This window comes from Chamaea fasciata, unplaced genomic scaffold (assembly GCF_029207755.1).
Source record: "Chamaea fasciata isolate MVZ Bird 193981 ecotype frontalis unplaced genomic scaffold, bChaFas1.0.hap1 SCAF_1, whole genome shotgun sequence".
NCBI classification, from domain to species: Eukaryota; Metazoa; Chordata; class Aves; order Passeriformes; family Sylviidae; genus Chamaea; species Chamaea fasciata.
The window spans coordinates 121,934,393-121,962,076 of NW_027094086.1; the positions used below are offsets into that span (position 1 = coordinate 121,934,393).

Consider the following 27,684-nt stretch of genomic DNA (forward strand, 5'->3'; position numbering starts at 1 on the left):
ATTTTTCACTATTTTAAAACAAAATCATCTAATTCATTTTTGTATGGGGCAAACACCTCCATCATCATGTAAGAAAATTATTCTCAGCTGTATAATTAAGATAGATATGAGTTTGAGCTATTACTTTTTTTTCTCATAAGAGGGAATTTTTCTGAGGGACAAAACAAAAACAAAAAAATCCCAACAAAAAACCCCAAACAAACCAGAAAACCCCACAAAAACCCACTAAAAAAAACCAGAGAGAAAAACACTAAAACCAACCAACCAGACAAAATAACTTAGCCTACAAAAAGGAAAAAAATTTACAAACTGCATTTTTCTTAGAATCAACTAGTACTAAAATCAGTTCCTTTAACATAGTCCGTTATATTGTCAATTAACACATCTAGACAAAATGAAGGACCTGAACATAAACTTTAAAAAGGCAAAAGATACCTTATTTTAAAAAGGGGCTGGGGAAAGGACTCCTTTGAACTTGCATCTGCAACTCTCACAGCAGACGCCTTGAAAAAAGGCAAGGGTACTCTGTAGTATCTGCTTTTCCTAAAGACCATAGGGGCTAAATTCAGGAAGTTGCCACCTATAACATACCAGGCTATCCCCTTCCACAGGGAACCATGTGCAAAACAACAACTGACAGCGCAAAGAAGAAATACTTAGTGCAGAACTAGCTTGGTAAAAGGCTATGACAGGTACTGATCTTATAGCAAGGCAGGTATTAATAGATCCCTGGATGCTCAAGCAACCATGGTGGTTTTTATGTAGCCTGTTGTTTGTCTACCTCTTGAATAAACAACTGCTTAAAGACCTGGTTTTAATGCTCAGAAACTTAACTGGTTTAAAATATCAAAACTTTTTTCTGTACACTTAATTATGCCTTTGACTGACACTTTGTACACTTTAATAAAATTTTATGGAATCACAGATTGGTGTAGACTTTAAGGGACCTCTGGAGACCATCTGGTCCCATCACCCTGCTCAGGCAGGGCCATCTACAGAAAGTGGTCCAGGACCATGTGCAGACAGTTTCTGAAGATGTCCAAAGATGGAGAGTCTGCCACTTCTCTGGGCAGCCTGTGTCAGTACTCAGTCGCTCTCAGAGTAAAAAGTCATTTTCATCGTTGACATTGAAGTTTTCCGTCACACCAGAAAGTGAAAGAATGTGAGAACTTCTCTGCTTTGCCCTGCTTTTTGAACACATGCAACATATAACCCTAAGTATGGTACTTACCAGGATCAGTTTTTGAACTTTTAACTGAAAAACACAACAAAAACCCCAGACACACTTATACATCTTGCTAGGTTTACAGTAGACTTTCAGTAACAAAAGCTATGAAAGGTAGACTAAAATATAGTATTTACCAGAAGACTTCAATGTTTTTCTTCCCAATGTGCAATTTTACTCTTTTGGAATTTAGAATCCACTCAACAAAACAACAATAACAAAAAACCCCCAACAAAAGTTATGACTCCTCCCATTTATCAAAATTTTCTATATATTAACAATTCTGTTATAATTTTAAACTATTTTTCTGCTTCACTATTTCATTTACTATTGAAAAACTAAAGAAAAAAGTGCTTTAATATCTCACTGTGGAAATAACTAGGAAAATGACTGTTCATGGGACAGAAATATGACACAAATACAAGAACAGTTATTTATTGTGATTTTTTATTGTGATTTTTCAAGGTTTTTTTTGCCTAGAAACTCAGATGGCTTGATTGAAGGGGTTTGATTGAAGGATAAAATAACTTCTTTTCCCTAACAAAGTTAGAGCACCTGAATCAATGCATGGGATGAGTTCTTCACTCAGCCTTCTCCTTAAAATTTTCTGGACATCCTCCATACAGCTCATTTCTAACACCCACCTCTACTGCTCATTTGTGGCAAATGATCTACTTGTGGAGAGTTCAGCTTATTTTCAAGACACTTCACACTGGCAAGCTCAGGTACTGCAGAAAGGGAATACCAGTCTGCAGATATTGAGGTAGCTGACCTGTTTGTTTTTCAAAAGATTTCCTGTAATGATGCCTGGGAATAACAAAGAAAAACATTTCAAATAAAACCCATCAAACCTGAGGAAGTTAACAGCCCTGATCAAGTCAGTTTATTCTATTTAGGTGGCAAGCAAAGTTTAGATCTTAGCATGTTTGCGATTTTCTATTTCATAACCATTCTTTTCTTGGAATCTTAATACAGCATTAAGGACTGCACATCACGTTCTTTACTTTCCTTTCCATTGTACCATGTCTCCCGTTTCCAGAGTGTAGAATCAGGAAGTTTCATAGGACAGAAGCAGAGATAAGTAAGAGAAGGAAATTACAACTAATCTCCTGCATTCACAAAGCTTGTTCTTTCTCCATAACATCAAGTCCGGGGAGAAATAGTACCTTATTGAGAAAGGAAAGGAAAAATTGTCAGAACACTTACAGGGGTGGGGCACCTCTTCTACGGGGAAAAGCTGGCAGAAATGGGGTTGTTCAGTCTGAAGAGAAAGCCGCTCTGGGGAGACCTTATAGCACCTTCCAATACATAAGGAGCTACAAGAGACTTGAAGAGGAACTTTCCACAAGGGAATGTAGTGATAGGACAGTGGGGAACGGCCTTAAAGTGAAAGAGGGTAGGTGTAGATTAGACATAAGAAAGGGTTTTTTACAATGAGGGTAGCAAAATACTGGAACAGATTGCCCAGAGAGGTGGTGGATGCCCCATCCTTGGAAACACTCAAGGCCAGGCTGGACAGGGCTCTGAGCAACTTGATCTAGTTGAAGATGTCCCTGATCATTGCAGAGGGGTTGAACTACATGACCTTTCAAGGTCCCTTTCAGTCCAAACCACTCCATGTTTCTATGATTCACTGCTGCCAAAAAATTATAGAAACAGCCGTAATACCTACCAGGAGCAGGGCGGGAGAGAGTGGGCACAATGAAGAGGAATTCAATGGTCACAAAATGTAGTCTAGTTAACATACAAACACTATATGACTAAGGTTTGACTTGTCCAGGACCATACTTGTGATTCATTGCCCTTTATTCATCCTCAAGTTACCAATCTCAATTCCTTTATTTTCCAAAAGCCATCATATGCAAGCACAGGTAGGGTCAATATAACCAACAAAGATGATATTCAGAATCTCTTGCTCTAATACCTGCTAGTATATACTGAATAGTAGTACACCATTAATAAGCAGAGAAAAAAGCCTACATGCAGAAAGGTTTTTCCAGCACCCCAAAATCTAGGTTGTTCCCAAAGCAAGCTTCCTATGGAGTCCCCTACCAAAGCAGAGACTTCTTGTCTAAGAAAACTGTCAACCAGCACCTTCTCATCAAGAACAAAAGTGTTCCAAGGTAAAAAGGACTGCAGCTGCTCAGCTACAGCTAACTAAAACTTCTCTTTGAACCATTACAACTAAACACAACGTCAAGATTTTACTTCTGATTACCCAGATTAACACTTGTGTGACACTTCTTAAACAAGTCAGGTTTAGTTCATCTAAGTCAGCTCTTAGTATTTCAACACGCCATTCTGTGCTGAGAAGTACCATAGCAGATCAAATTCTCAACAGCAAATTTCTTACTACTAAACTATGTTAGTAATTATGTCTCCTCAAAAACATTTCAATTAAAGAGAACAATCTTTTGCCCAGTTAAACATTTGTCAGCATACGATTATAAAAAGCCAAGCCAGTTTTATAGTAAAAAACTGTGCCTATGGTCAGGCTGTTGTTGAGAAGAGCTTATTGTAACTACAATAGAAGACTTTTACTACTATCACATAAACCCAAGCATAGGTAAGTAGTTATCAAGCTGACAAAGAGAACTCCTACCTAAATCAAGTTTTATCTGCAACATTAAAAGTCAGCAAATTTTACAAAAAGAGTTGTCCTTGTGGGACACTGCAGAGATCTTGCACAGTTATCCAGCCTAGAGCCTTTTAATAGCTCCTTTCCCAACTATTAGACCAGCATAACCAAACAGGCATTTCATAGTACATATCAAAAGTTCAGCAGCAAGTACTGAAGTACAGTCACCAGGTGTTTTTGTCCTTTTATTTTTAAATCAAGCCACAGAAACTATGTGCAAGCACACCTTTTCCCACCCAATCTCTTTGCAGAATTTAAACTCTTAGTGGAACAACTTCATGAGCTAGCGCAGAACGCAATGAGTAGTTCCATATGAATGCATGCCAGGATACAAGGTATCCCAGCTCACATACAACTTCTCATTCTACATCCCCCAGAAGGAGATTAGGAATACTGCCTGGTTGGAAAAAGCTTTCTCGTGTTGTTTTTCAAACATATCAAAGTTCTAACAGTAAAGTCTCATGTTCACTTCTGGAGCCTACATGTCTTTAGTAAGATGGAGGACAGAATTTAAGTACAGTTTATCAAATACAAACAGTTCCACTCAACTGACACAACTGGTAATATGATTTCAATGTTTAGCAAAAACGTCAGTTGTTTTAAAATCTGCATTTTAGTGGTAAGTGTAAGATATTTCCTCACAGTTAAGGGTTTTATGTTCATTACAGAAAATTCTCAAGAAAGAGTGTTAATCTAAAATCATCTGGTATTCTTGTAATACTAAAAAAAAACCAAAACAAAAACAACATCAAACCAAGGCCACAAACAACCACCACAAACAAAACAAAACAACCCTACAAACAAGCAAAACGCCAAAACTTTGTCAGACCACTCACCTGCAACGCTGGTAATGGTAACAGGAACTCCTTGAACTTGAACACCTGCCGCACTCAGGTTGGCAACACTTACTGTTTGAAGATTAGGTACTGAAGCAAGCTGGGCAGCATTCAGAGTGATGGGGGTACCAGCAACAGCCACAGGAGCAATCTGGGCAATGGTTGTGCCACCACTTGAAGACACAGGGGTAATGGTTAGTTGTTGGGGTAACCCAGCATTTTGAACTTGCAGATTTGAAAGGCTTTGCAGATTCTGAACCTGCACAGTTTGCCAGCTGATCTGTCCTGATGGTGTTAAAGTTGGAGCCCTGATGAGCACCTGAGTTGGGCTCACTGCCTGCAGCTGAACATTCTGCAAAGGCTGCTGCTGGATGGTCTGTATAGTCTGCCCTGACTGGAGCTGAAATGACTGTGGAGGAATGGCCTGTATAATCTGCTGTTGAGGCTGCTGGATCTGTATCTGCTGCAGAATAGGCTGACCTACGATCTGGACCTGTTGAAGGGAGCCTGACTGATCCTGGACATTCTGTAGTCCATTGGACTGAAGCTGACTTGAGTTCTGGGCTTCGGAGTCTGTAGCAGTTGTTTGAGGTTCTTCAGTTGCCTGCTCTGAACTGTTGCCTGCTGTGCTTGTGTATTGGCCTGTTTCTGCAGAGCTTACCAGCGTGTCACTGCTAGTCAGAGATGTTGAGGCAGTGGTTGTAGCGGTGGAAGATGAGGAAGGAGACTCTGGCATGGTACTGCCAGAGGCAGAAGTGACAGGTGTAGACGCCAGCTGATTTCCATTGGAAACTCCACTCTCAGTAGACTGGCCAACTTGCCCCGAACTTCCTCCAGTGGCAACATTGTTAATCACAGGCAAAGCCAGGGTTACCCCACCAATGTTTATAGGTAGCGTTGTTACAACTTGTGCCTGAGTACCAGGAATAGTTTGCAGTTGCAGTGGTATGGAAACACCAGGCCTAATTTGGACTGGAACTGTCTGATTTGCTAGGTTTTGAGCAATAACATTTCCTGAAGCTGTCCTGTTCGCAGTTGTGAGGATAGCTTGATTATTCCCTGCAGGAATAAGCTGAATTTGACCCTGTATGTCCTGTAGACCAGTAGTGTTGGATGGATTGATTTGACCTTCCGTTGTCTGAATCTGTGGAATCACTTGGTACTGGACACTACCACTTGGATTCTGTACTTGAATGACTTGGAATTGTCCGGGGGTTGTTGTAGAAGAGTTGCCCGATTTGGTTTTTGAAGGAGATGTACTTCCATTGTTACTGCTGGAGGGACTTCCTGCGCTTGAGGCAACAGAAGATCCTTGTTGAGCAACATTATTTTCTTTTGAAGCAGAAGGAGCAGCGGCAACGAGCTGCCAAGCATTTCCAGCAAGCTGAGTTGTTACCAATTCCAACTGCTGTGGCTGATTCTGAAGCTGCACCAAACCTTGATTTGGGTCTATAATAATCTGCTGCTGTCCAGTTCCTTGATTCTCACCAGGAGTTCCTATTTTGCTGCAAGTGGCTGCTAGCAAAGCGAGAGGTGAAGGCTGAGAATCCTATCCATAAAAAGAGAAAACGGAAAGGATTCAGGAGAAGAGTGCAAGTATGAACCACCAAAAGTCAGCATTAAGGGTGCACAGGAAGCTTAAAAAAAAAAAAAAAGGTGTTTCTGCATAGAGACCAATGATACAGCTCTGAATAAGGAAGTATGAATTGCTGTAAATAATCTTTAAACATAGTGCTCTTAAAAGTCCCTAATTATCAAGGATTATGTCACAGCCAAGACCTCAACTGCATCATCAATTTAGTCTTTCCCTCTTGCCGTAAAAGAAAGAAAAAAATTTAAAAATGCTTCTATTACACGGAAAGCAGCTGATCACTGCAAAATGCAATCAAACAAACATGTCCAGGCAGTAAAAACATTGCACCCAACCAACTGTGCTTCATCCAACCCAAAGAAAGATGCCCTGAGCAGGAAATGCTGTTAGCTGAATATTTAATTTTAAATGTTAATAGTTTGTGCACTTCCCTATTCGGGTGTGTGTTCTTTACCTGTGAGCCTCCAGTTTTCCCTTTTTTATTATTATTGTTGTTATTCTCTGCCTCGGGAGATTTCTCTCCCTCTGTGGGCATAGTTTCTTCCTTCTTTTGATCTGCAAAAATATCAAGTGTAACAGGTTAATTATTCACCTTCATTTATACAACAACAAAACATACAAGCATATCCTTTTCAGTTCCCAGATTGCCGTTTTTGCCTCTTCATAAAAACAACAGTACAAATCATTATTACAAAAGAACGAGTCCTAAGAAACGTGGTTTGAAACCCAACCCATGGGGGCTGGAGAGTTAACACCCAGAAAGGGGAGGTTTGGTTTCCTCTCCCAGAGACAGCAGGAAAAAACCACCCACAACCCTCCTCCTCCTCCTGCCCCCTAAAGCATCGGCGGCCACTCAGTGGCCGTCGATGCTTTAGGGGGCAGGAGGAGGGTTGTGCATGGGAGGGAAAGAGGGAGGAAAAGAGGAATGAAGGAGGGAAGGATGTGCACAGGAGGGAGGGTTAGCGAAGAAAGGGGGAATGGAGGAGGGAGGTACGGAGGAGGCGAGCCGGAGGGGCAGGCAGGAGAGGAAGAGAAGAAAGGGGGCATAAGGAAGCAGCACGGATGGGCGGAGGGGCAGCGAGAGAAGAGCGGGGTAAGAAGGGGGAGAACAGAGGGAAGAAAAGGGGGAACCCGGGAGGGCGGGATAGAGGGGGGATGAAGGGTGGAGGGAGGAGCGGAGGGAGGGAGGGGTGTGCACAGGAGGGAGAGAGGGAGGGGGTTACATACCGCTCATCCCGCATTAATGCCCCGCTGAGGCGCCGCTCTAGGGGGGAGGAGAAGGAGGAGGAGGAGGCGGAGGGTGGGGTGGGGGTAGCGGGGAGAAGGCCGGTCGCAGCCGGAGCTGGGAGGAGCGGGACGGCCTATTTTTCCACGAATGGCCGCCGCTGGGCTGTGGCGTAGCTGCCTCTCTCTCCGCCCGCCGCTGCCGCCGGCCTCAGCCCGCCGCCTTGAGTGACAGCCGGGGGCCGGGGTGGGCGGCGCGGGGGCGGGGCCCGCCGGGACCCCAACGACGCCCACTGAGCAGGAAACCGAGCCCAGCTGCCGGCCCCTCGGTCGCCCCGCTCCGCCTCAGCCCGGCTCCCCACGCCGCAGGCACAGGGGGCGGGTCGGGGGCGGGCCACGGCTCAGGGCCCTCGGCCTCCTCCTCCTCCTTCTCCTCCTCCTCCTCCTCCTCCCGGTCCTCTGCCCGTCCGCGCCGCGCGGGATGGGGCGTGGCCGCTGAGGCGCGCGCTCCGCGGGGGCGGGGACGTGCGGGCGGCCCGGGCTTCCGCGCTCGCGCCGCTCGCTTGACAGCGCCGGGCGGAGGGGCGGGCGGGGGGCGGAGCCTCGGCCGGGGCGGGGCGGGGCCCGGCCGAGCCCTCAGCCCCGGGTCCCGCCGCGGCTCGGGCCGATGATGGACGGCGCGCGCGCCCCGGTCGCCAGCGAATCCGGCGAGGGGGCGGGCGGGGCCGCGCGCGGCCGCCGGCCAACCCGGTGGCGCCCGCCCGCCTCGCGCGCTCGTAACTGACAGCGCGCGGGAAGCTCCCGAGCCGCCGCTTCCCCTGAGGTGCGGCCCCCGCGCGCGCTTCCCCGGCTGTCCGGGGAGCGGGGAGGAGACACTCGTGCCTCTTCCATACGGAAGCCAGGCCTATTCGCTCGGTCGCCTCTGTCCTTCTTTGTAACAGCCTCCCGCGCCGGCCCTCTGCCTGCGGGCGGGGGAAGGGTGGCTCGGGGATTGCGTCCACACCTGCTGCGTGGAGGCGGGAACTGCTTCCTCCTTCCCCATTGGCTCGGCCGCAGCGGCGGGCACGTGCGGCACGCCGGGATATGTAGTTCTGGGCTGGCGGTGGCGACGAGGGCGCATGCGTGGCGGCGGTGCCCGGCAGGTGCCTCCGGCGCGGTTCGGGGCGGGTCTGCAATGAGGCGTCGGTGCTCAGCTTCCCTGCAGATTCCCAAAGTGGGAGTCAGTCCCCGGCACGCTGTGCTGGGCTAGGCTGGTTCTTGTTGGATTAAAATCAGAATTGCCTGTTGTTTGCCCCCGATTCTTGTGCCGCTGTTCCCTGCGGCTTCGGCCCCACTCAGCCTGACTGGTTTGGAGCCATATCTGGGCAGGGAGAAGCTGGTCGTGGCAGCTACGTGGTGCAAGATATGGTAGAGCTACAATAACGGCCTCCATGGCAAAGCCTGTTAGCCTTACTCAGATTTGGAAAAAATTTGGTGCACGTGTGCCAATTTTCTCAGTTTAAGTCTTCTTTTCAATGTGCCCGAGTTTTTTGTCAAGTGCAAAATCACCAGCCTCCATGATGATTAATGTCAGGAGCACCTCTCCTACGAGGGAAAGCTGAGAGATTTGGGTTTTTTCGTCCTGGAAAAGAGAAGGGTTAAGGTTTAACCTTTTTGCAACCTTCCAGTACCTAAGGGAGCCTATAAGAAAGATGGAGAGAGATTATTTGTGAGAGCTATTTATAGTGATAGGACAATGGAGGAATAGCTTCAGTCTGAGAGTAGGTTTGGGTTGGATACTAGGAAAAAATTCTTTACTGTGGAGCGGGTGAGACACTGGAACAGGTTGCCCAGAGCAGTTGTGGGTGCTCCATCCCTGGAAGTGTTTAAGGGTCAGCTGGATGGAGTTCTGAGCAACCTAGTCTAGTGGACTTTTACGTGGCAGAAGGGTTGGAACTAGACGATCTTTAAGGTCCCTCCCTATGCAGCCCATTCTATGATTTTATGATAAGTCAAAGATGAAAGTGCCAAAGCAGTTCTTTACCAGCTGTTCAACAGTTTCATCCTTCAAAGGGAGGAGGCCACCCTCCCCTCAATCTCTACTTCAGACATCCAACAAACCCTCTGGAAGAGAGGAAAGGTAGAAATACCATTGAAGAGTAAGAAAGTGATAGACATAATCATGGTACAGGCTGTTTCCAGACATTGTACAGACAGAAAAGACAGTTCACAAGTAGAAAAGGACAGCACAGAATAGTCTGGGTTGGAGGGACCCATAAGGATATGGAATTCAACTCAAGTGTTATAGTGTCATAGCAGTGAATGAATGATGTTTGTCCCTACTATGAACATAACACAGCCATGCTCTGAATGTTTGCTCTCTTATGTTGTATTGTAATGGTGAGACGTCAGAACAGAACAACTGTTGGGCCAAAGGAACTTCCTTCACAGGATGCTTTTGATAAGTTAGGATGTGCCTGTGCCAGGCTAGTCTGAGAGTATTTGATTCCACCTCAGTACAGGGCTAGACAAAGTAATTTTCTGAACTCTGTCACAATTCTGTAGTTCTAAAGGTTTCTGTTTTCTAAAGAGACAATTTTTTTGTGTGTCAGTCACTGTGGTGTAGTTTTATCCCCAGAGCATTGCTCCATACTTTTGGAAGGCTATCAGTTTACCCACTGTAGTAGTGAAAATTAAAAATTATGTTCCTGAAATTGGCAAATTTCCTGACAACAAACCAAAGAAAGGTGCACAGAAAAGGTCTCACATGTATCCATAACCTAGTTAAGATTGCTTCTGTGTTTTCTACAGTGTAAATGTATTTTCACTTCTTGCTTCCCTAAACTGTTCAGCCAGTGGTTGTGAACTGGAATTCTAAGGACATCCCACTTGTGTGCTTTTAAAGAAGGTAATTAAAGCTTCCTTCTTTGTGTAGATTTGAGCAATCTATAAATTCCTCAAAACTGCTTGAATTCCTGCTCTATCTACATGGCAATTTTTTTGTTTCACAGCATCAACAGTTGGGAAGGGATCATGACCCTACAAATGCTGAATTATTTGTTTTCAGACAAGCTAGTAGTAGTAGCTCACAGTTTACAGCTCACCCAAATCCCAGTGCCTCCTAGTCAGTACCAGGGAGCCGCAAGAGTAGGGCTTCCCCCTTAGAGAGTCCACTGCCAAGGCAGGGCAGTGCCCTCCTGATCAGGCACCATCCCTCACATCCAAGAAGGTCTGAGGTACTGACAGGACGTGCTGGTGATCCAATGGTCATCAGATGAGCAGGAGACTGGGCCACCTTTACCATGGGGCCAGGGCAGAGCTCCATGAAAGCTCCAGCCCCCTGGACAGTGTGTGGGAGTGTATGGCCAGGCTGTTCAGAGCATCACAGCTTTCCTGTGCACTCAGCTCTGGGAAGCAGAGTATGGGGCACCTCCTGAAGGAGGGGATGTATTAAGAACAGGGTAATGTGTTATCAAGGTCACTCTCCTTTTTTTTTTTTTTTTTTTTTTTTTTAGTGAGAGACCCAGGTTTTAACTCCTATGGAGGCTTTTAAAATTTTACTAGATTTTCATCTGAGGCTGTAGGTACAGTGCTTTTGAAAAATTTGCTTTAGGGTGCAAAGAGTAAAATCTGTCTCAACTCAGCAAGTGATTGAAGCAACAGATAAAAGATGGTGGTGGTGTAGGTGGTTTCAGTAGGGGCATCATGATTTTCATTTTTTATTTTTACCATCCATAGTTATTCCTATACCACCTACTCTTTCCCAAATTCCAAATGTCACTCTTGCTCAAATTCTTTCTGCCTGCTTAAGCTTTCTGAGTCTGCCCCTTTCAGCATTGTTCCCCACATGAACCAGTAACTTCCCTTTGCACCCTGACACTTGTTCTCTCTGGGCTTTGATTGAAGTCAGCAGTAGTCACCTGTTGACTTACATGGAAGAAAGATCTGGTCGGAGGATGTATGTCTGTTGGCACAGGAGTCCCAACTGCTAATAGAGACCTATGAAAGTAAAATATCAGAAACAGGGGAAAAAAAAAAAAAAAGGCTTTCATCACTGCTTTCTTTCAGGTTCAGAACTTTAGAAGTGTGTTGTCACCCAGGAAAAGAGCGCAGCATGGAAATGTGTGGGTGAGCAGAGACCCACTGAAATATGAGGTTCCTGGCAAGATGTAGCTCAGACATAGTATCACATGAGGGTGGCTGGTTTGCACAACAGCCACCAAACTAAGAAAATCCACTTAATTCTGAGTCTCTATTGCTTTGTGTCTCTCACAGTGAGTATATATTTTAACTACAAAGAGCTTAGTTTCTTGGTTTTGATACTTTAATTATCCTTTTTCTCTCTCCATATGTGCAGTTTTCTGTCTCTTGTCAGTTCTTCTATGTTTTGTTTCTGTCTTTCTAATCTTTTCATTTTCTTTAATTTCCCCAACTTTTTTCCTGTGTGAATTTAATTCCCTGCGTCTTGCTCTTCCCATTATTTTTTGCTACTTTCTTTCCCTGTTCCAATAGCCACCCATTTCTCCACCTCAAAAATATAGTCACCCCAAATTCCCACCTGTATGTTACATTCTTTTTTTTTTTCTTTTTTTTTCTCCCCCCTTTTAAGCTCCCAATCTCTCTTCTTTATCACTTCTGACTTGCTCTTTAAGCTGTCTTTAGCGTTCATTGATTTTTCACCTAACACACTGACTGATATTTTTAAACCTTTTTAGGCATGACTCTCTAGAGCACAGTGGGGCTTGAAATGCTGAACAGAACAACATCCAAATATCTTTACAAAGGAAAAAAAAAAAAAGAGGGGGCGTGAAGGGGGAGGGAAAGACAGCTGTCTGCGTGCTCCAGTTTCATTGGTTCCCTACTCTACTCTCTGCCAGCACTTACATAGGCTGGCAGCTGCAAACAGCAGAGACAGTAATGACATGGTGGCTTCACAAAACTGTAAGTCCAGTTGTAGGATAGCTTGTCTTAGATTAAAAATGCTGCAGCCCTTAGACGCAAGGTGATGAACTAATGTAAGACCACACTGTTTGACTGAAGCTGGAGGTGATGGTGAGAATATTTATATAAACATATGAAGAAGTAATTTTTGTCTGCCAGGATTGAGTAAGATCAAGTATTAGAAACCATATTTCTGAATGAAGCTTGTTTGCCAGCCCAAATACTCTTTTGCTAGTTCTTTCATGTTCTGTTTCTGCTCTTGGTGCTGCTTTGCCATGGAACTCAAATATTTCCCAAGAAATATATGCAGGTTTGCATGCATATTTACTCTAATACTTCTGGTGGTTTTGTTGTGAATTGTCTCAACTCTATCAACAGCAACTTTGAAGAATTTGGTGATGGCCTAATGTTACTGATCAGACAGAGCCTGGACCAGAGCCACACAGGAAAATTGTGTACTTGGCAAGCAAGCCCCTTCGGCATTGTTCCACATGATCCCAAGTGAACCAAGCAAGAGGTATTTGACCTACTTGGATTCTGTGGAAAACATCTATTGACAACACCATGGGAATCTGAGCAAAGATTTCTTCTGTAGTATCCTCTCTTTGCAAATGCATCAGCCTGGGGAACCTCAGACAGCACAGAACTGGATTAAGAATCCTGCCTTCATGAAGACCAGTGGTAAAAATGAATGCTTCCGTTCTGAATGCCATGGCTCTGACTTCTTCAGGCCTGAAATACAAAGCTGCCCTTCCTTGTACTGCATTCCATTGTACCTGCTTCTCACTCACCTGATGTTCTCCTAGGATATTCTCAAGAATTTACTGTGTTGCAGTCACTATGAGAAAGCAGGTATGTCTCAGGCACTGACATCAGACATTGTGAAAGTGAGCTTTTAGCTTAGGAAGGGAAAGTGAAATCTACCTGAAATTATGCAAGACATCAGACTTTATTTCTTGTCACAGTAACAAGTGACAGCTGCAATCCAATTGAGGATATCCAAGGACACTTTGGAAATTGACTTCAGGACATTCACTGATGGGCTTCCCCTAGTGGGTCAAAAATGTGTTTTTCCAACATGCAGAATCATGTAATCCAGCAGAGAGATGATCTGCGTACCTTAAAGCAGTGGTAATTCTCTTCTGTACGCTTTTCTGTGCCAAATCTATCACACATTTGAAAACTAAATCAAGTCTTGCCTGAAGTATACTTGAACTCAGAGAGTTACTTGATTCTATTTGTCATTGCTATGAAGTATTTTTGGCTTCTCTCCTCCTATCTCAAGCTTCTTTCAGGTGTAAGTCTCTGCAGACATCTTGCCTTCTTCTTTCTCCCAAGCCAGAGAGCTCCTGTTGACTAAGTTTGTGACATACCCTACCATCATCAGGGCTAGATTAAGTAGGGAAGGAAAAACCTTAAGATGTAGTTCCTTCTGATTAGGAGATAGATACTCTTAAATATGTAAAAAAAAAAAAAAAAAAAGAAAAAAAAAGTAGGAAAGCTTTGAGTAGAACAAAGTCTGACAGAAAATCAAGGATTTTTCTTTGAGGTGGACAAGTACACAGAGCCAGTGACCACTTGAAAGTAATTAAATCAGTAACTGAAAAGGTCTTAGTGAAGATTACTAATGGATGAGCTCATGAGCTTGACTGCCACGGTGCAGGAACAATCCCCAGTGGCTCTGATGGGTTAATCTGTTGATTTCAGTGTGCTGGTAGCTTGAGGGATCATATTCTTGTGTCAGCATGGCCAGGAGGAGCCGTGGGGCACCCAGACACCAGGCACCTCCATGTATCACCTAACCCTGCCTTTGTCTTCTTCCATGGTTAGTTACAAAAGCTTGCCACTCAGTGATTCCTTCCTTTTGATCTAGAGCATGGAGACCTGAACTCGTGGATGTGGTGGTGTAACCCCAACCAGCAACTAAGTAACACACAGCTACTCGCTCACTGCCTCTTGTCCCCGGTGGGATAGGGAGGAGAAACTTACGGGTTCACATGAGAACAGTTTAATAATTAAGATAAAACATAAAACACTACACATCAAACATAAAATAACAATAATAATAATAATAATAATAGTAATAATGAAAAGGTTGGCAACAAAGTGAGAGAGAACTAAAAATAAAACCCAGGAAAGACAAATGATGCACAATACAGTTGCTCACCACCTGTTGCCCAGCATTCAGTCCAACCCCAAGCAGCAATTGTGTCCTCCTGTCAACTCCACCCGATTTATGTACTGGGCATTGTATTCTGTGGTATGGAATATTCCTTTGTCTAGTTTGGGTCAGCTGTCCTGGCTGTGCTCCTTTCTGGCTTCTTGTGTACCTGTTCACTAGCAAAGCTTTAGAAACTGGAAAGTCCTCGATTTAGAGTAATTATTTCTCAGCAGCATCTAAAACATCAGCATGTTATCAAATGCAAACCCCACGGTACTGTACCAGCTACTAGGAAAAAAATTAACTCTATCTCAGTGGCAGCCAGGATAGCAGAGAGATTTTTTTCACAATCAGTGGTGCTGATGCAGCTGAGGATGTATCCAAGTCTACTATCAAGTTCCTATCAAAATGGTTGTTTTAATTTCCTAAATAACCTTGCTTGCTGTTGATTTTCCAGTCCCAAAATGCTGCCAGGGCACTGAGATTGGGAAACTGTGCTTTGGTTTTCTGCATGATTAGTTTTCTTCATCTACTTGCTAAACTGCATGCTTACACACTAGCCTTCTCACAAAAAAAAAAAAAAAAAAAAAAAAAAAAAAAAAAAAAAAAAGGGCTGAACTTATTATTATAAATATTGTACTCCCCATTCTAGAAATCTCTTTTTGCTGTCGTGTCTGATGTAACCAACTTTGCAGTCTCATTTTATGCAGCCCATTGTGTGCAGGAAATGCTTCTGGCTCAGGAAGTCTGCTTGCATCTGTTCTGCCACCGAAAGCACTGCTGCCCTGCCCACATACATGTTTTTTGCTCAATTCATCTTCCAAAAATGGAGACACTGTGATGACAGGTGTGGTGATAGGTCCAGGGCATTTTATATGAGCTGTTTAAAGTTGTTCAACTTAAACTGTTCAAAGACACAATCACAGAATATTCTGAGGTAGAGGGGACCCATCAGGATCATTGAGTCCAACTCGTGAACTCATGACCTCTCTCAACTATTTCTTGCAGTGAAACCAGGCTGGCAGTTTACTAAGTACCAGAGGATGGGAAAGTGGGGTGAAGTTCAACCAGGATACTAGTTAACATACCTGTAATACATATAGGCATAAATAGGATACCCTATGCTCTGTGTTATTTGCAATTTGTAATCCAGATTTTGTACATGGTACCAGTGACCCAGTTCTGAATAGATCTTGTATTAATAAATGTAGACAGAAGCTGCATGACGGACATGTCAATTACAATGTTGGTTCTTGAGAAAATCAATGAATGTATCTGGAAATTCAAGTCTACAGGTACAGCAGAATGAGGAGAGAATGGAAGGTAGATTTTTTTCCTCCTTGAACTCTAACAGAAGAGAAAACAGATGAAACAGCACATTCCATAGTCTCAAATAAATTTTCTAATCTTGACTCTTCAATAGGATACAGTTTTACTTTCATGAAACTTCTGAGGAGAGAGAATTGAGAACATAGGCCATAGACTCAATTTTTACCTAGCTCCAAATTTCAGTGCATTTTATTGTAGAAGAATAACCCTTGCAAAAGAAGTGCACTAACGGGTCCAGAAAGAAGTAAAACTGTAGTAATAGATAATTTCAAGTACCTAGGATTAATGTCTCAAATACCACTGAAGGATGTAGCTAAGAGTAGCAAATTCCTGTTACCACAAAGGACTGCTTTAAGCAGTAGGTGGGTTTGCTGGTTCACAAGAGATTTAGTCCTAAGTAACAAATGAGATCTGATTTAAGAAGTAATTACAGCTGACTCTCTCTATCACAGTAACTGCAAGATAGTGAAGATTAGTGTAGTGATCTTAACTGTAGAATGAGTGTCCACAGGCATAAAACCATGAAATCAAAGGCAAAGTATTTTGGAAAATAAAATCCTTAAAATCAACCTGCTGAATATTTAACTACACCATAATAAAGTGATTAAAAGAACAAACATGCTGCATTAGATAGTTTATTTGAGTAATAAATAAGCTTATGAAGAGTTAAAAGCAGCCCCTATGAAGCCAGGGGGAAGTGTCAAGAACAGTGTCATCTGAACTGTAGCTGATGAATGTGTCAGAGAGGTTCTGTGAGGAAATGTAAAATTCAAGTGGTCAGAAATAAATCCAAAAGAAGATAAATATTTGGAATCAAAGACCAGCAGGCATCAAAAGATGCATTAAGCTGTCTTGAGAGAATGGATTAAAGTCAGCAAGAGATCTAACCTTTGCAGATGTTACTGTTTAAAATGAGCAGACCACCAGGGCATGAATTTCTGAAAGGCAACTCACTGTCAGAAACTGTCATGAAAACATTTAGTATTTAAAAAAAAAAAAAAATCAAATGTAAGTTACATTTTTCTGTTTCTTTGAGACTGTAACAAAAGTAGCAAGAATGAAAATCCAACAGGATCAACTCTGCCTCTTCCTCAAAGGAATGGAGAAACTGATGAGTATTTTTCTAACCTCTTCTTAGAAAGTTGAATGGTGGACTTTATACCTCAGCTTTTGGAGACTTCTTTCTGTCTGTAGCTATCCTTAGAATCAGAGGGTTTTCCTGTTCTAAACCTTTCCGGCTGCAATTAAAGCCAGCAAGGTTCTGTCATGCCTTCAGTGTCATGAAACACAGTCATGAAGCGAGATCCCTGCTTTTCATAATTTTCTACATACTGGAACATTGAGATATCACCTCCACACCTGCCATCAGGCTTTATTTTTTTACAGCAAATATTACCTCTCCTATTTTCAATAATTTTCCATATTTTAAACCCTTTTTTTTTAAAGTATTCTTCTTTATGTACTATTGTATTAAACTACTCCAAACTGGGGCTTCTGAAAGGTGAGTTAAGAAAAACAACTACTAATCCTGCCTCACATATGACATATCTATTAGAATGTCCCAGGATGAATTTTTCTGTTTTTCCATCAGCATGGTATAATTGATTCTATTCAATATGTTGTTTATTGCAACAGCCAGGTATCTTTCTACAGTGCTGTTAGTATTCTCAATTTTGTATTTATGCATTTGATTTTTTTCTGTCCTCAGTATAGTACTTGGTCTTTGTATTTATTGAGTTTCATTTTATTGATTACAGACCACTTCTCCCATTTATCAAAGTCATTTTGAATTCTAATTCTTCAGTTCCCTTGCACCCATTTATTTGGCTTTTTTCGGGGGGGGGGGGGGGGTGTGTGCTCTCCATTCCATCAACCAAGTCATAAGTGAAAATTTTGCATTGGATCAGATTTTGGCCAGACCCTAGGAGAAATCTGTATTATATATCCTTTTTATTTCAAAATGAAATATAAATAAGTCTAGGAGTATTTTCTGTATGCAATTATGCACCTATTGTGTGCAGCAAGTTGGCCCAGAACAAAATGTTTTTGTACTCTGTTAATGAGAATGTCAAGTACGATAGTGCCCAAAGATTCCTTTAAGTCCATACACACCTCTTCTGCTGCCTTTTTTGCTACAAGCCAGATAATCTGTTAAAGAAAGAAAACACAGCAGTTTATCAAAGTTTTGTTGGTTTTTTTTGCAACAAATCTTTCCTGCCTGTTTCTTTTTCACTGACCCTCCAGGTGCTTTAAAAGTGTCAATTTCTTAATTTATTAGAGTATTGTTCTTGATGTTGAAGTAATGTTGACTGCTGATTTTTCCTTTCTGAAGATGATATTTTATTCTCCTCTATTCAGACTACACATTGTTCAAGAATTCTTGAAAACAGTGATGGCAATGCAGTGTTATAAGTGTTTTAATTCTAGGACCACTTCACAGAAAATATCTGAGCTAAATATTTAGATACTGTGTGAACATAAAAATTGTGTCTCTGTTCTCAATATTTGACACTTGCTTCAAAAGGGGGAAATTAAGGGAACACTTTAAAAGACAAAATTTGCAAGACAGAAAATAAAGTAAAATAACTTTTCAGAAGGAAAATTGTATAACTAGTTTATTAGTATACTTTGCAGCTTTAAGAGACTTTTGCTTCTATATATTACTGAAATTAATTAGAAGCAGCTACTTAGATACTTATTAATTCTCTCTATCCAAACTACATTCTAGTAAATTACTGGTTGCCAAATTGCTTTTTTGAAATAAGTCAGTGGTGAAAAGAATTAAAACATGAACAACAACAACAAAAAAGAATATAGGCAGTGAGATACAGAAATATTGAAATACACTGTATTTACACACAACTCTCCATTTTTATCCCCTTTCCCCTCAATTTTTCCCTCAATTTTCCCACTCTTGCTACTCCCCAAATCACCTAAACCTCCCCCTTTACCTGACTCTGGATCCTCCCCTAAACATTATGTAGTAAATCCTGTACAACTTGAAAATGCTTTTCTCCTGCACTGAATGATGTATTCCACCCCTAGGCAGCACCTTTTCTTGGTCTGAAAGGGGATCTAGAGAGCTGCTTGCTTGCAGCACCTTGTCGTGTTGGCTTTTCCACCTGGACACTGGATCCCTGCTGGAACAGTCCAGGGAGGGGCCTGAATAAAGTGTTTGTTTCTTGGTAGCACTTTGTTCAGGTTGTGCTGTGATCAGCAGGACCAGGGCAGGGATTGCCCCTCTGTACTCAGCACTGGTGAGGCCACACCTTGAATCCGGTGTTCAGTTTTGGGCCCCTCACTACAAAAAAGACACTGAGGTGCTGGAGTGTGTCCAGAGAAGGACAACGGAGCTGGAGAAGGGTCTGGAGTGCATGTCCTTTGAGAGAGCTGGGGTTTATCCTGGAGAAAAGGAGGCTCAGAAGAAACCTTACTCCTCTATACGACTACCTGAGAGGGGGCTGCAACCAGGTAGAGTTCAGCCTCTTTTCCCAGCTAACCTGGGATAGGACATGATAAAAAGGCCTCAAGCTGCACCACGGAAGGTTTAGATTGAACATGAAGAAAAATTTCTTTCCTGAAAGGGTTGCCAAGCCTGTAAACAGCCTGCCCAAGGAAGTGGTGGATCACCACTTTTGGAGGTATTTAAAAGACATGTAGACATGACACTGAAGGACACAGTTTAGTGGTGGACTTGTCTGTGTTGGATTAACAATTGGACTCAATGATTTTACAGGTCTTTTCCAATGTAAATGATTCTTTGAATGTGTGATTCTAGGTTCCTGTCTGCCACTCTGCCTTCATTGTACTCCTCTGTACTTGTGGAGATGGGTCCTCAGTAGTCTGATGGCTTCTGTGATGGGTCTGAGGGTAGCCCAACAGGGTATAATTTGGGTTCCTCATCCTTCCACTGTCCCTTAGCATCTTTGTGGCTGTGCAGGTGAGCTTTATCACATAACCTAACTCTTCTGCCACAGATGGCACTCCAGATAATTATTAAAAAAAAAAAAAAAATCAAACCAACTAAAAACCCAAACAACACCTCTTCCACCAAATTGTTGTAACCTTTGAATTGTAACTGATTTTTGCTAATAAAATTTAAACCTCTCTGGAGGAAAACACCCATTTGCTGTTGGCCAAGTAAATACACGTATTTGATGTTGTGGGTTATGGGAGGTGATTACTGGAATCTATTCCTTCTTCTCTTATAAGAAAAAAATATCAGTAAAACAGTGAAGAAAATGTGCCATTTTACATGGGTCATACTTTTATAGTTTCTTTAGTGGTTTCCTTTTTACCTTGTTTTTGAGTTAAATTATGATGGAAATATAAGACATGATTTCATTTTTGTAAAGAGCTTCATGTAGATTACCAAGACTCACTTCTGAAGAGTTGAAAGTCACATTCTAAATCATAACAAAATTCTTCTCTTTTCATCAAGTTTCAGTTATTATATGAGGAAAAGAAAGGAAGTTGCTTTTGGATACTCTTTGGAATTACGTGTATCTGTTGCTAAGAAATTGCAAAGTTCAAGCTTTTCTTCTTAGCAGAAGAATGTGGCCATGAACAGCTCTCCATCTGCCTTAGAAGAACACCTTAATTTATAGCTGTATATTTAAATATATATTTTAGAGTGTAGACATGGTTGCCTGGCATGGAAGACGGCTTTCCTAGGTGGCAAATTCATTGTATGTTGAAATAAGCAGCTCACAGAAGTGGACAGAACCAACCTGACATCATGCAGCCTATTCATGTTAGTCTTCAGATGAAGAACTACTAAAGAGTTTTAATGTCAGAGTTACGTCTCTTGTAACAGTGGATAACAACTCTGCACTGGCTAGATGGCTTCTGCCGCTCTCTAAGCTCAACAGGAAATCTAATTAATCTCGTGGTTTCCTGATGTAATACATACTGGCAATGACAAATGTATGAGTGCTGCTAAATTCAGTTGCTAGATAGTGAAAGATATCTTTTGCGGTTTGGTTTTTTGTTGTTTTTTTTTTTTTTTTTTTTCCTACAATGAAACATTAAATTTGCCAAACAAATGACTAAAGGTCAACATAAAATATAATATCAAAGTTGTTTCTCTCTTTACCTACCTGAGAAAATAATAATTAAAACATAATTAAGAGAAAGAGAGAAGCTTTCTGGTTTAATGTGTATATTTTACATATTAAAAAATGGAAGATATTCTCACTGAAGTGACATCTGTCTTGAAGCTTCATGAGGGCACCTCGCAGCTCTAGAGTAAGCTCTGCTGTGGTGCTTAGCTGAGATGACTGAAGAGCATGAATGGTGTGCCAAACTCTTTGGGTACCATTAAATCTCCTTCTTTGGGAATGTAAGCATTCAATCACTGGGAAGAGGGAGGGGCAGAAAACAGCCAGACAGTAGCTGCTGAAACCATACGGAGGTGCAGGTGAAATACTTGGCTATGCGCAGCTATTTTGTCAGTTTGGCAACAAATTTTATTCTAAGTGCAATTCCCTGGTCCACATCCCTATGCTGACACGAGCTGTTTTTCCTGGTTCTAACAGAGAGTGAGAAAGGGAACAACCGGGATAATCAAAGTCAAACCTCACTCCTTCTGTTCCATGTGATCAGTAAATACTTTGTGCAAAGTTCCTGCAGGCTCTGTGTAAAGCTGAGATAGCTGGCACAGCAAAGCAGGTAGCACCTCTAAGAAGCAGAAAACTGGCACGCTGGAGCTTATGCCAGTTTGATCCCTTCTGCTATTCTGTATCACAGGACATATTGTGGATTCTTTATTTTCTACTTTTATTTTTAAAACTATTCTTGTTTTGACAGAGTTTGTAATCTCCCATTTTTAGTTACAGAAAGACTTCAGGAACATTTAACATCTGTACTTTCTCTCAGTTTGCTTGTTCTTGACAGTGCTTGTCTCAGAAAAGCCATGATCTTTCACATCACGGTGGTCTATACTGATCTCACTGGTCATTGCAGCACTAGTCATTAGCAAATGCAGTGCTACACTAATTAAATAAAGTCTTCTGGGTTTGGCATTTAGTTTAATGTACTGATTTACAGCAATGTATTTACTTATGCTGGGTTCATATGCAGCTGTGTGGCTTCACAACTGCCTTTAGCCAATTTGAGAAGATACATTTCCAAAAAGAGTGACTCTTCTTCTTGCCCAGGTGTGCATCAACATTGATTTCCTTGAGGTTTTACCAGTGTGGCCATGCAGCAACTCAGAGAAACCCACTTAACCCAACTGGAAAAAACAGTCACACAAAAGATATTCTCTCAACTAAGCTATTTCAGCTGCCTGTGGTGATGAGGCAGTGCAGCCCCAACACAAAGGGAAAGTGAGAAGATGTGGCCAGGCACAGACTAGAATTGCACCTTTCAGCAGCAGTGTAGATCAGGTATGAGAGGTGTGACACCATTCCTTCACTGTGGGGTTAGCAGAACACCTCTACACCTATTCTCTTTGCTTTCATCGTTTCTTATTCTTTCTGTCCTTTGTAAGAGGCTCAGCCATGCTGTGAGACTGTGCTTGTATCATAGCTGGAAAGAGAAGCATGCTATTTGGACTCCTAAACTGCCCTTGCTGGCATCATGACCCACATGAACACCTTATAGCTGTTACTTCAGCTTGGGTTTCAAGCCCAGACTCCACAATTTTCCACATTGGTTTTCAGCTTCAACCTGTGTACCAGGGACAAGTTGACTGGTGTCAAGTTGGGAGGGAAAACCTTAGTGGGAAATGCAAACAGGAGAAATTAGTCTAACCTTAGGACACATGGGGAAGAGTTAGCTTAAGCTATACCTAGTGAACAAACAAGCCCGGAATGAGGAATGCCTTACTCAGCATGAGATGTGGTATATGAGTGGCATCAGGACATGTGGTGGCCTCATAGCGATTTTAAAGCATATAATTAAAGTTTCACAGAATATATGGATGAGCCTAAAAATAAGCAGGGAGGATGAAGGAATTACCATTCTCAAAGCATTTGTGAGAGTTGATCCCCTGTCTATCATGTTGTCCATGCAGATATTCACAAAGAGAGTCTAATGCTGCTTTGACTGGTGCAATACAGTAACACTCTCTGAAGAGCTACTGTAGCATGTGAGACAGGTTGGTCTAGTATCCTTTTTGGCCCTGCTCCTAGCCATTTCTCTTAAACAAAAAGCTGAACTGAGTGATCAGGCACTACCATTTCACTCACAGTACTCTATGATTTGGAGAAGTTCCTTGGCTGGACATTTCATATTCTTAAAGTCAGGTCTAAAATATGTCAACCTCTTTTTTTTTTTTTTTTTTTTTTTTTTTTTTTTTTTTTTTGTGTGTGTGTGTGTGTGTGTGTGTGTGTGTGCTTTATTTTGGTGGTGGTGGGTTTTTTTATTATTATTATTATTTTTCTTTATTGCAGGCATTTTTTACTTGTTTTCAAAAAAAAAAAGTTCTTCACCAGCGCAGTATCTCCCAGCCACAAGTTAATGACCATTGTTGCCAATTCTGCTATTTGGCTTCTGAGGAGAGGATGCCAATAGCTGTGTGGCTGTGCCATAAGTTTGGGAAGAACCTGTTGGTATTAGCCCAAGTGTCTGATCTTCCAATTTCATCAGAAGACCCAAAAATCTGGAGAAGGTGCCTGGGATGTGACTTCAGCAGATACCAAATGCCCTCCAGAAAAGAAGCACTGAAAGTATCACTTTAGTATGAACAAACCTGCCCTGCCTACTGACCTTTTTGGCCTGCATATGCTATTAGCCAAGGAACACATTCAAGGCAAGAGTCAGCAGTGAATGCAAATGATCTCAGTGGCCAAGAAAACCTTGTTCCCCATGCCCTCTCCCCCTTTCTTCCTGATCCACATGTTCTTGTCTCCTCAGGCATCCATCCTTCCTTGTTCCAGTTATAACAGGCTTTGATGTGAATTGGCATGCCCCACTGCTGACTAAAAGTGGTTCCCCAAAAGACCTCATTAGCCGTGGAGCTGGCATGGTGCAAGCATCAAGGGTGAGTGGTCAGTGCTGGGACAGAAAGGAAGGGTGGGAAGGGCAGGGAGCAGTGTGTGCATCAGCTGTGGAGGGGTGTTGGGTCAGCTGCCTAGAGCTGTGGAACCATCCCTCAAAGATGAACAGTCTGTCTTGCAATCAATGACAGTGAAAATACTAATCAATAGGGTTCTATAAACTCTGGTTAACAGTGTTGCTACATTAATAATGAAGGCAAAAACTGGAAGGTAATGCTCTTCAAGCCTGCCTTTGCTGCAGGTATACCACTGATAATAGAGTAATATGCAGTTGAAACTTAATTGGAACACTAAGGAAAGCTCGAGCTATTTATGGTATTTAATAATTCCTTAGTACAAAGTGCACTGATTGTAGTATTATTCATTTTTCTATTTAATTTAATTATTACTTCTATTTCTTAATTAATAATTCAAGAGTGTATTTTTGTGTAGCACTTTTTTTTGGTGCAGTTCCCATTTTGCACCAGAATTTAATAAAGATCTTCCTGTTTGTAAAAAATGAGTACATTCCAGTATTCACACATTATGAAAAATTGCTTGAGTCTGTAATCTATGAGATCCCTGTGAGGCTCATAGAGAGGATTTTATCACTAAACGTTTATTCCAGGATGTGTAAGAGCCCTCTAATTTTTACATTCTCATGTTTACAACACTCAGGTAAAAACAGGGAGTTCTATTTGTCCCACTACAGCTGGGATACCAAAGCCCAGAGATGTTAAAGTCTTTACTCAAAATGGTTATTTAAGATCATGGATCCCACTAGATGACTTGCCTAGAGTACTAAGAAGAGCTTTTGTGGAACATTGAACTTACATCTGCCAAATCCAAGAGGATCTTCCTTACTACTGGACTTTGCTGTCTCACTAAGATTGCAATAAAGAGTCCTGGGTTTAGAGTACTTTGTTGAGAGGAAAGAAAGATTTTCTTCTAAGAAAAGTTTTGAATGTAGGTCACAGGAGGGCAAAAAGGGTATAAAATAGCTATTGATGCACATGATGGCTTTTATGGGCAAGAAAAATGAAAGCTGTAATGTTTTGGGGGAAAAAAACCCAACCCATTATCCATTACATGAAAAACAAGCTTAAATTAAGGAATACTGGGTTACACTGAAGCCCTAAGGGATTGAAGTCAGCAGAGAATAGTCATTCTGCTGGAAAAATAAAGGAGGTACTCCACAGATTAACTTAACATTGCACTAGAAGAAGATGATGTTACTGAGAAAGCCAGTGTGCTGACACCCTTTGCACCTATTCAGAATGTATAGCATGGAAAAAAAAAGACAAAATAATCAATTTTAAAGTTATGTCTTAAATGTGAAGAAATAAGATGCTGTATTTGTGTTGTGGGCTTGCTTTGGTGTACTGATGATAAAATACTTCTCAGTGTTTAAGATCATTTATGAGTATAATCATGGGTCTAAATTTTGTACCTCTGTTTTATATGAAGTCAGTTTGGTTGAGATATTTATAGTGGACCTGCATGCAATTTTTATGGCTAAGAAAGCAAATTTTAAATTAAAGTACATAAAACAAGGAACGAACATTTTCCAAAGGAATTTGCCCTGACATGAATTCTTGGTGGGACCTCTAATCTCCTATGCTTGATATAGGAGACCAGCCTAAAGGAGGAAAAAAAGGTGAATTCTCAACAGGTGGCATAGGCAGAATATACTTTATTATGACCTGCCTTGTTCTGGGACTTTTAAGTATTGGTAACGGAACTGGAGTTTAGGTCTGTGCATGATCTAGTCTGAATAGTCTTACTTTCCAGAATATAGTTTCACTCAATAAAAGTTTTATATTTTCATAGTGTAGTATTCAACTTTTAATTTTGTTTTAATTTTTATTATGACATTTTATTAATTAAACTGATTTTATATGATGCATTGTATATAGAAAAATAACTATTCAAGTGTTTTTATTTTGCCAGTTCCATGAGTAATGTATTTTCTATTCACAGTATTTTCTTCTATAGTCTATATAAATGTGCTATTTATATGTATTATAATAATAAATTATTCTCTTCAGGATGTTCAGAGTATTTGATTTAATGACTGGAAACTAGTTTTAAATGCTAGCATTAAAAACTGTTATTATTGGGTAATCTTGAAACAAAAAAATTATTAAATACATGAAAAATTGTCAGAAAGCAGCAATATATTTTAAAAAGGAAAAACATGTTGGAATTATGCAGTGAGATTTTATTCTTATATTGTCCAGGTTAATACTGTTCTAGTGATTTGACAAATAACAACCTGCTTCCACTGCATTTCATCTTTCTTCCTTTCCCTGAGCAGTATTCCTGGTAAGACTTACACAAGTAAACACTGACACATTTGAGAAAGAAACAGAGGGTAAAATTTTCTGGCATGTATTTCCATAATACCCTGTTCTAACATTTTGCTGTCCCTTGAAAAGGGGAGGTTTTGCTCCTCCTGTGCTCACAGAGCCTCATTGCAAGTGCTGTTGGTTCCCACAGAGTCCTTCCTCCTTCTCTACTTGCTGTAATATTCACCAGCCCCCTCCCCAAGCCAGCTGAGCTCACTGCTCAAGGAGCTCACTGCTTATAGAGAATGTTCTCTTTTCCTGTGCTTGTGTGCTGTGTTACTGAGATGAATAGGTCACAAAGTGGTGCCCGGTGCTACCTACGTGGTCAGAGCAGGTGCTTGGGGGCACAGAGGAGGGGAAGAAGGGAAATACAAGGAGTGTTTTTCCCTTTTATGGGGTGAGGAGTGGTTTCATCAGCTCACCCTGCTTAATGTAACTTCAAGTTCATTTAGTGAAAAAGGAAAGGTTTTTTTTTTTTTTTGCTAGGCCAATTACTGTGAAGACAGATAGGGGAACCCCTAGAGGCACTGTAGCCTCCGAGTGACTCCCAGAGGAATAACGACCATGATTAAATGATCAAGAGGGCATTGTGTTGATATGGCATTTAATATAGTACTGAATTAGCCAGTAAGAAATTTTAGAAGTTGTTTGATCGGCTTTATTCTGAAATGATTTAGCTGGAGATACTCTAATGAAGAATTTTTTACACAAGCAATGCCCTGTTTCTCTTTTTTTTTTTTTTAATGAGACTGTCCCACATTTCTTAACAGAAGTGATTTTTTGCTCTCTGAGATTCTGTTCATGTACATACTAGCAGCATCAGCTCTTCACAGCAGCCTAAGTTTTGAAGACTAAGCAAGTCTTCTCCCAGCAGTCTCACTACCTATTGAGGAGAGGGTTCAAAGCACAGTGAGCACCTACCAGGTTGTATCCCTAGTCCCTGGATAATACTGAGCTAATTACACAGCTGGTGTTCAGAGAAACTGGGAAATTGAAATTGCAAGAAAGCAGATACCTTTCAGTGTCTTTAGCTTCCATTCCACATAGAATGACATGACTTGTTCCTTCCAACCCATATACTAGAAACTGCAGCTCTTTCGTCTCCTCCCAAACTAGCCTCTCATCACTGCTCAGAATAAGGTATTCATAACTTCAGGCAGTGATAAATGTCAGGTATACATCAGTGTAAGCATGAGAACAAGCTGAAGCAGAGCCAAAGTCCTGCATCATTCAGCCTGGAAAAGAGGTTTCAGAGTGACCTAATTACAGCCTCCTAGTACCTGAAGGGAACAGACAAGAGAGATGGAGAGGGACTATTTACAAAAGCTTGTAGTCACAGGACAAGGGGGAATGGATTCAAACTGAAAGAGAGTAGGCTTAAACTGGAGGTGAGAAAAAAATTCTTTCCTGTAAGAGTGTTGAGACACGGG

The 27,684-nt window shown here is 41.7% G+C and overlaps 1 protein-coding gene and 1 long non-coding RNA gene across 5 annotated transcripts in view; one reads left to right on the forward strand and one right to left on the reverse strand.

Annotated features, from left to right (window-relative positions):
• Nucleotides 1-7,961, reverse strand: part of SP4 (Sp4 transcription factor) — a 28,701-nt gene extending 20,740 nt beyond the window's left edge. Inside the window, exons 1-3 of the mRNA XM_066196023.1 lie at nt 7,518-7,961; nt 6,745-6,845; nt 4,700-6,248 (exon numbers count right to left, since the gene is read on the reverse strand). Of these exons, the coding sequence (XP_066052120.1) occupies nt 4,700-6,248; nt 6,745-6,845; nt 7,518-7,524 (1,657 nt within the window). The 5' untranslated portion in view covers nt 7,525-7,961. The remainder of the gene's footprint in view (nt 1-4,699; nt 6,249-6,744; nt 6,846-7,517) is intronic.
• The window catches only part of LOC136296701 (uncharacterized), a 43,828-nt gene continuing 23,337 nt past the window's right edge, over nt 7,194-27,684 (forward strand). For 2 of the 4 annotated variants that reach the window (XR_010722991.1, XR_010722990.1), the window contains exons 1-4: nt 11,156-11,767; nt 12,813-13,286; nt 23,322-23,680; nt 23,785-23,911. This is a non-coding gene — a long non-coding RNA (uncharacterized lncRNA). Of the gene's footprint in view, nt 7,384-11,155; nt 11,768-12,812; nt 13,287-23,321; nt 23,681-23,784; nt 23,912-24,584; nt 25,873-27,684 lie in introns of those variants that run through there. The other 2 variants (XR_010722988.1, XR_010722987.1) reach the window with 2 other exon arrangements.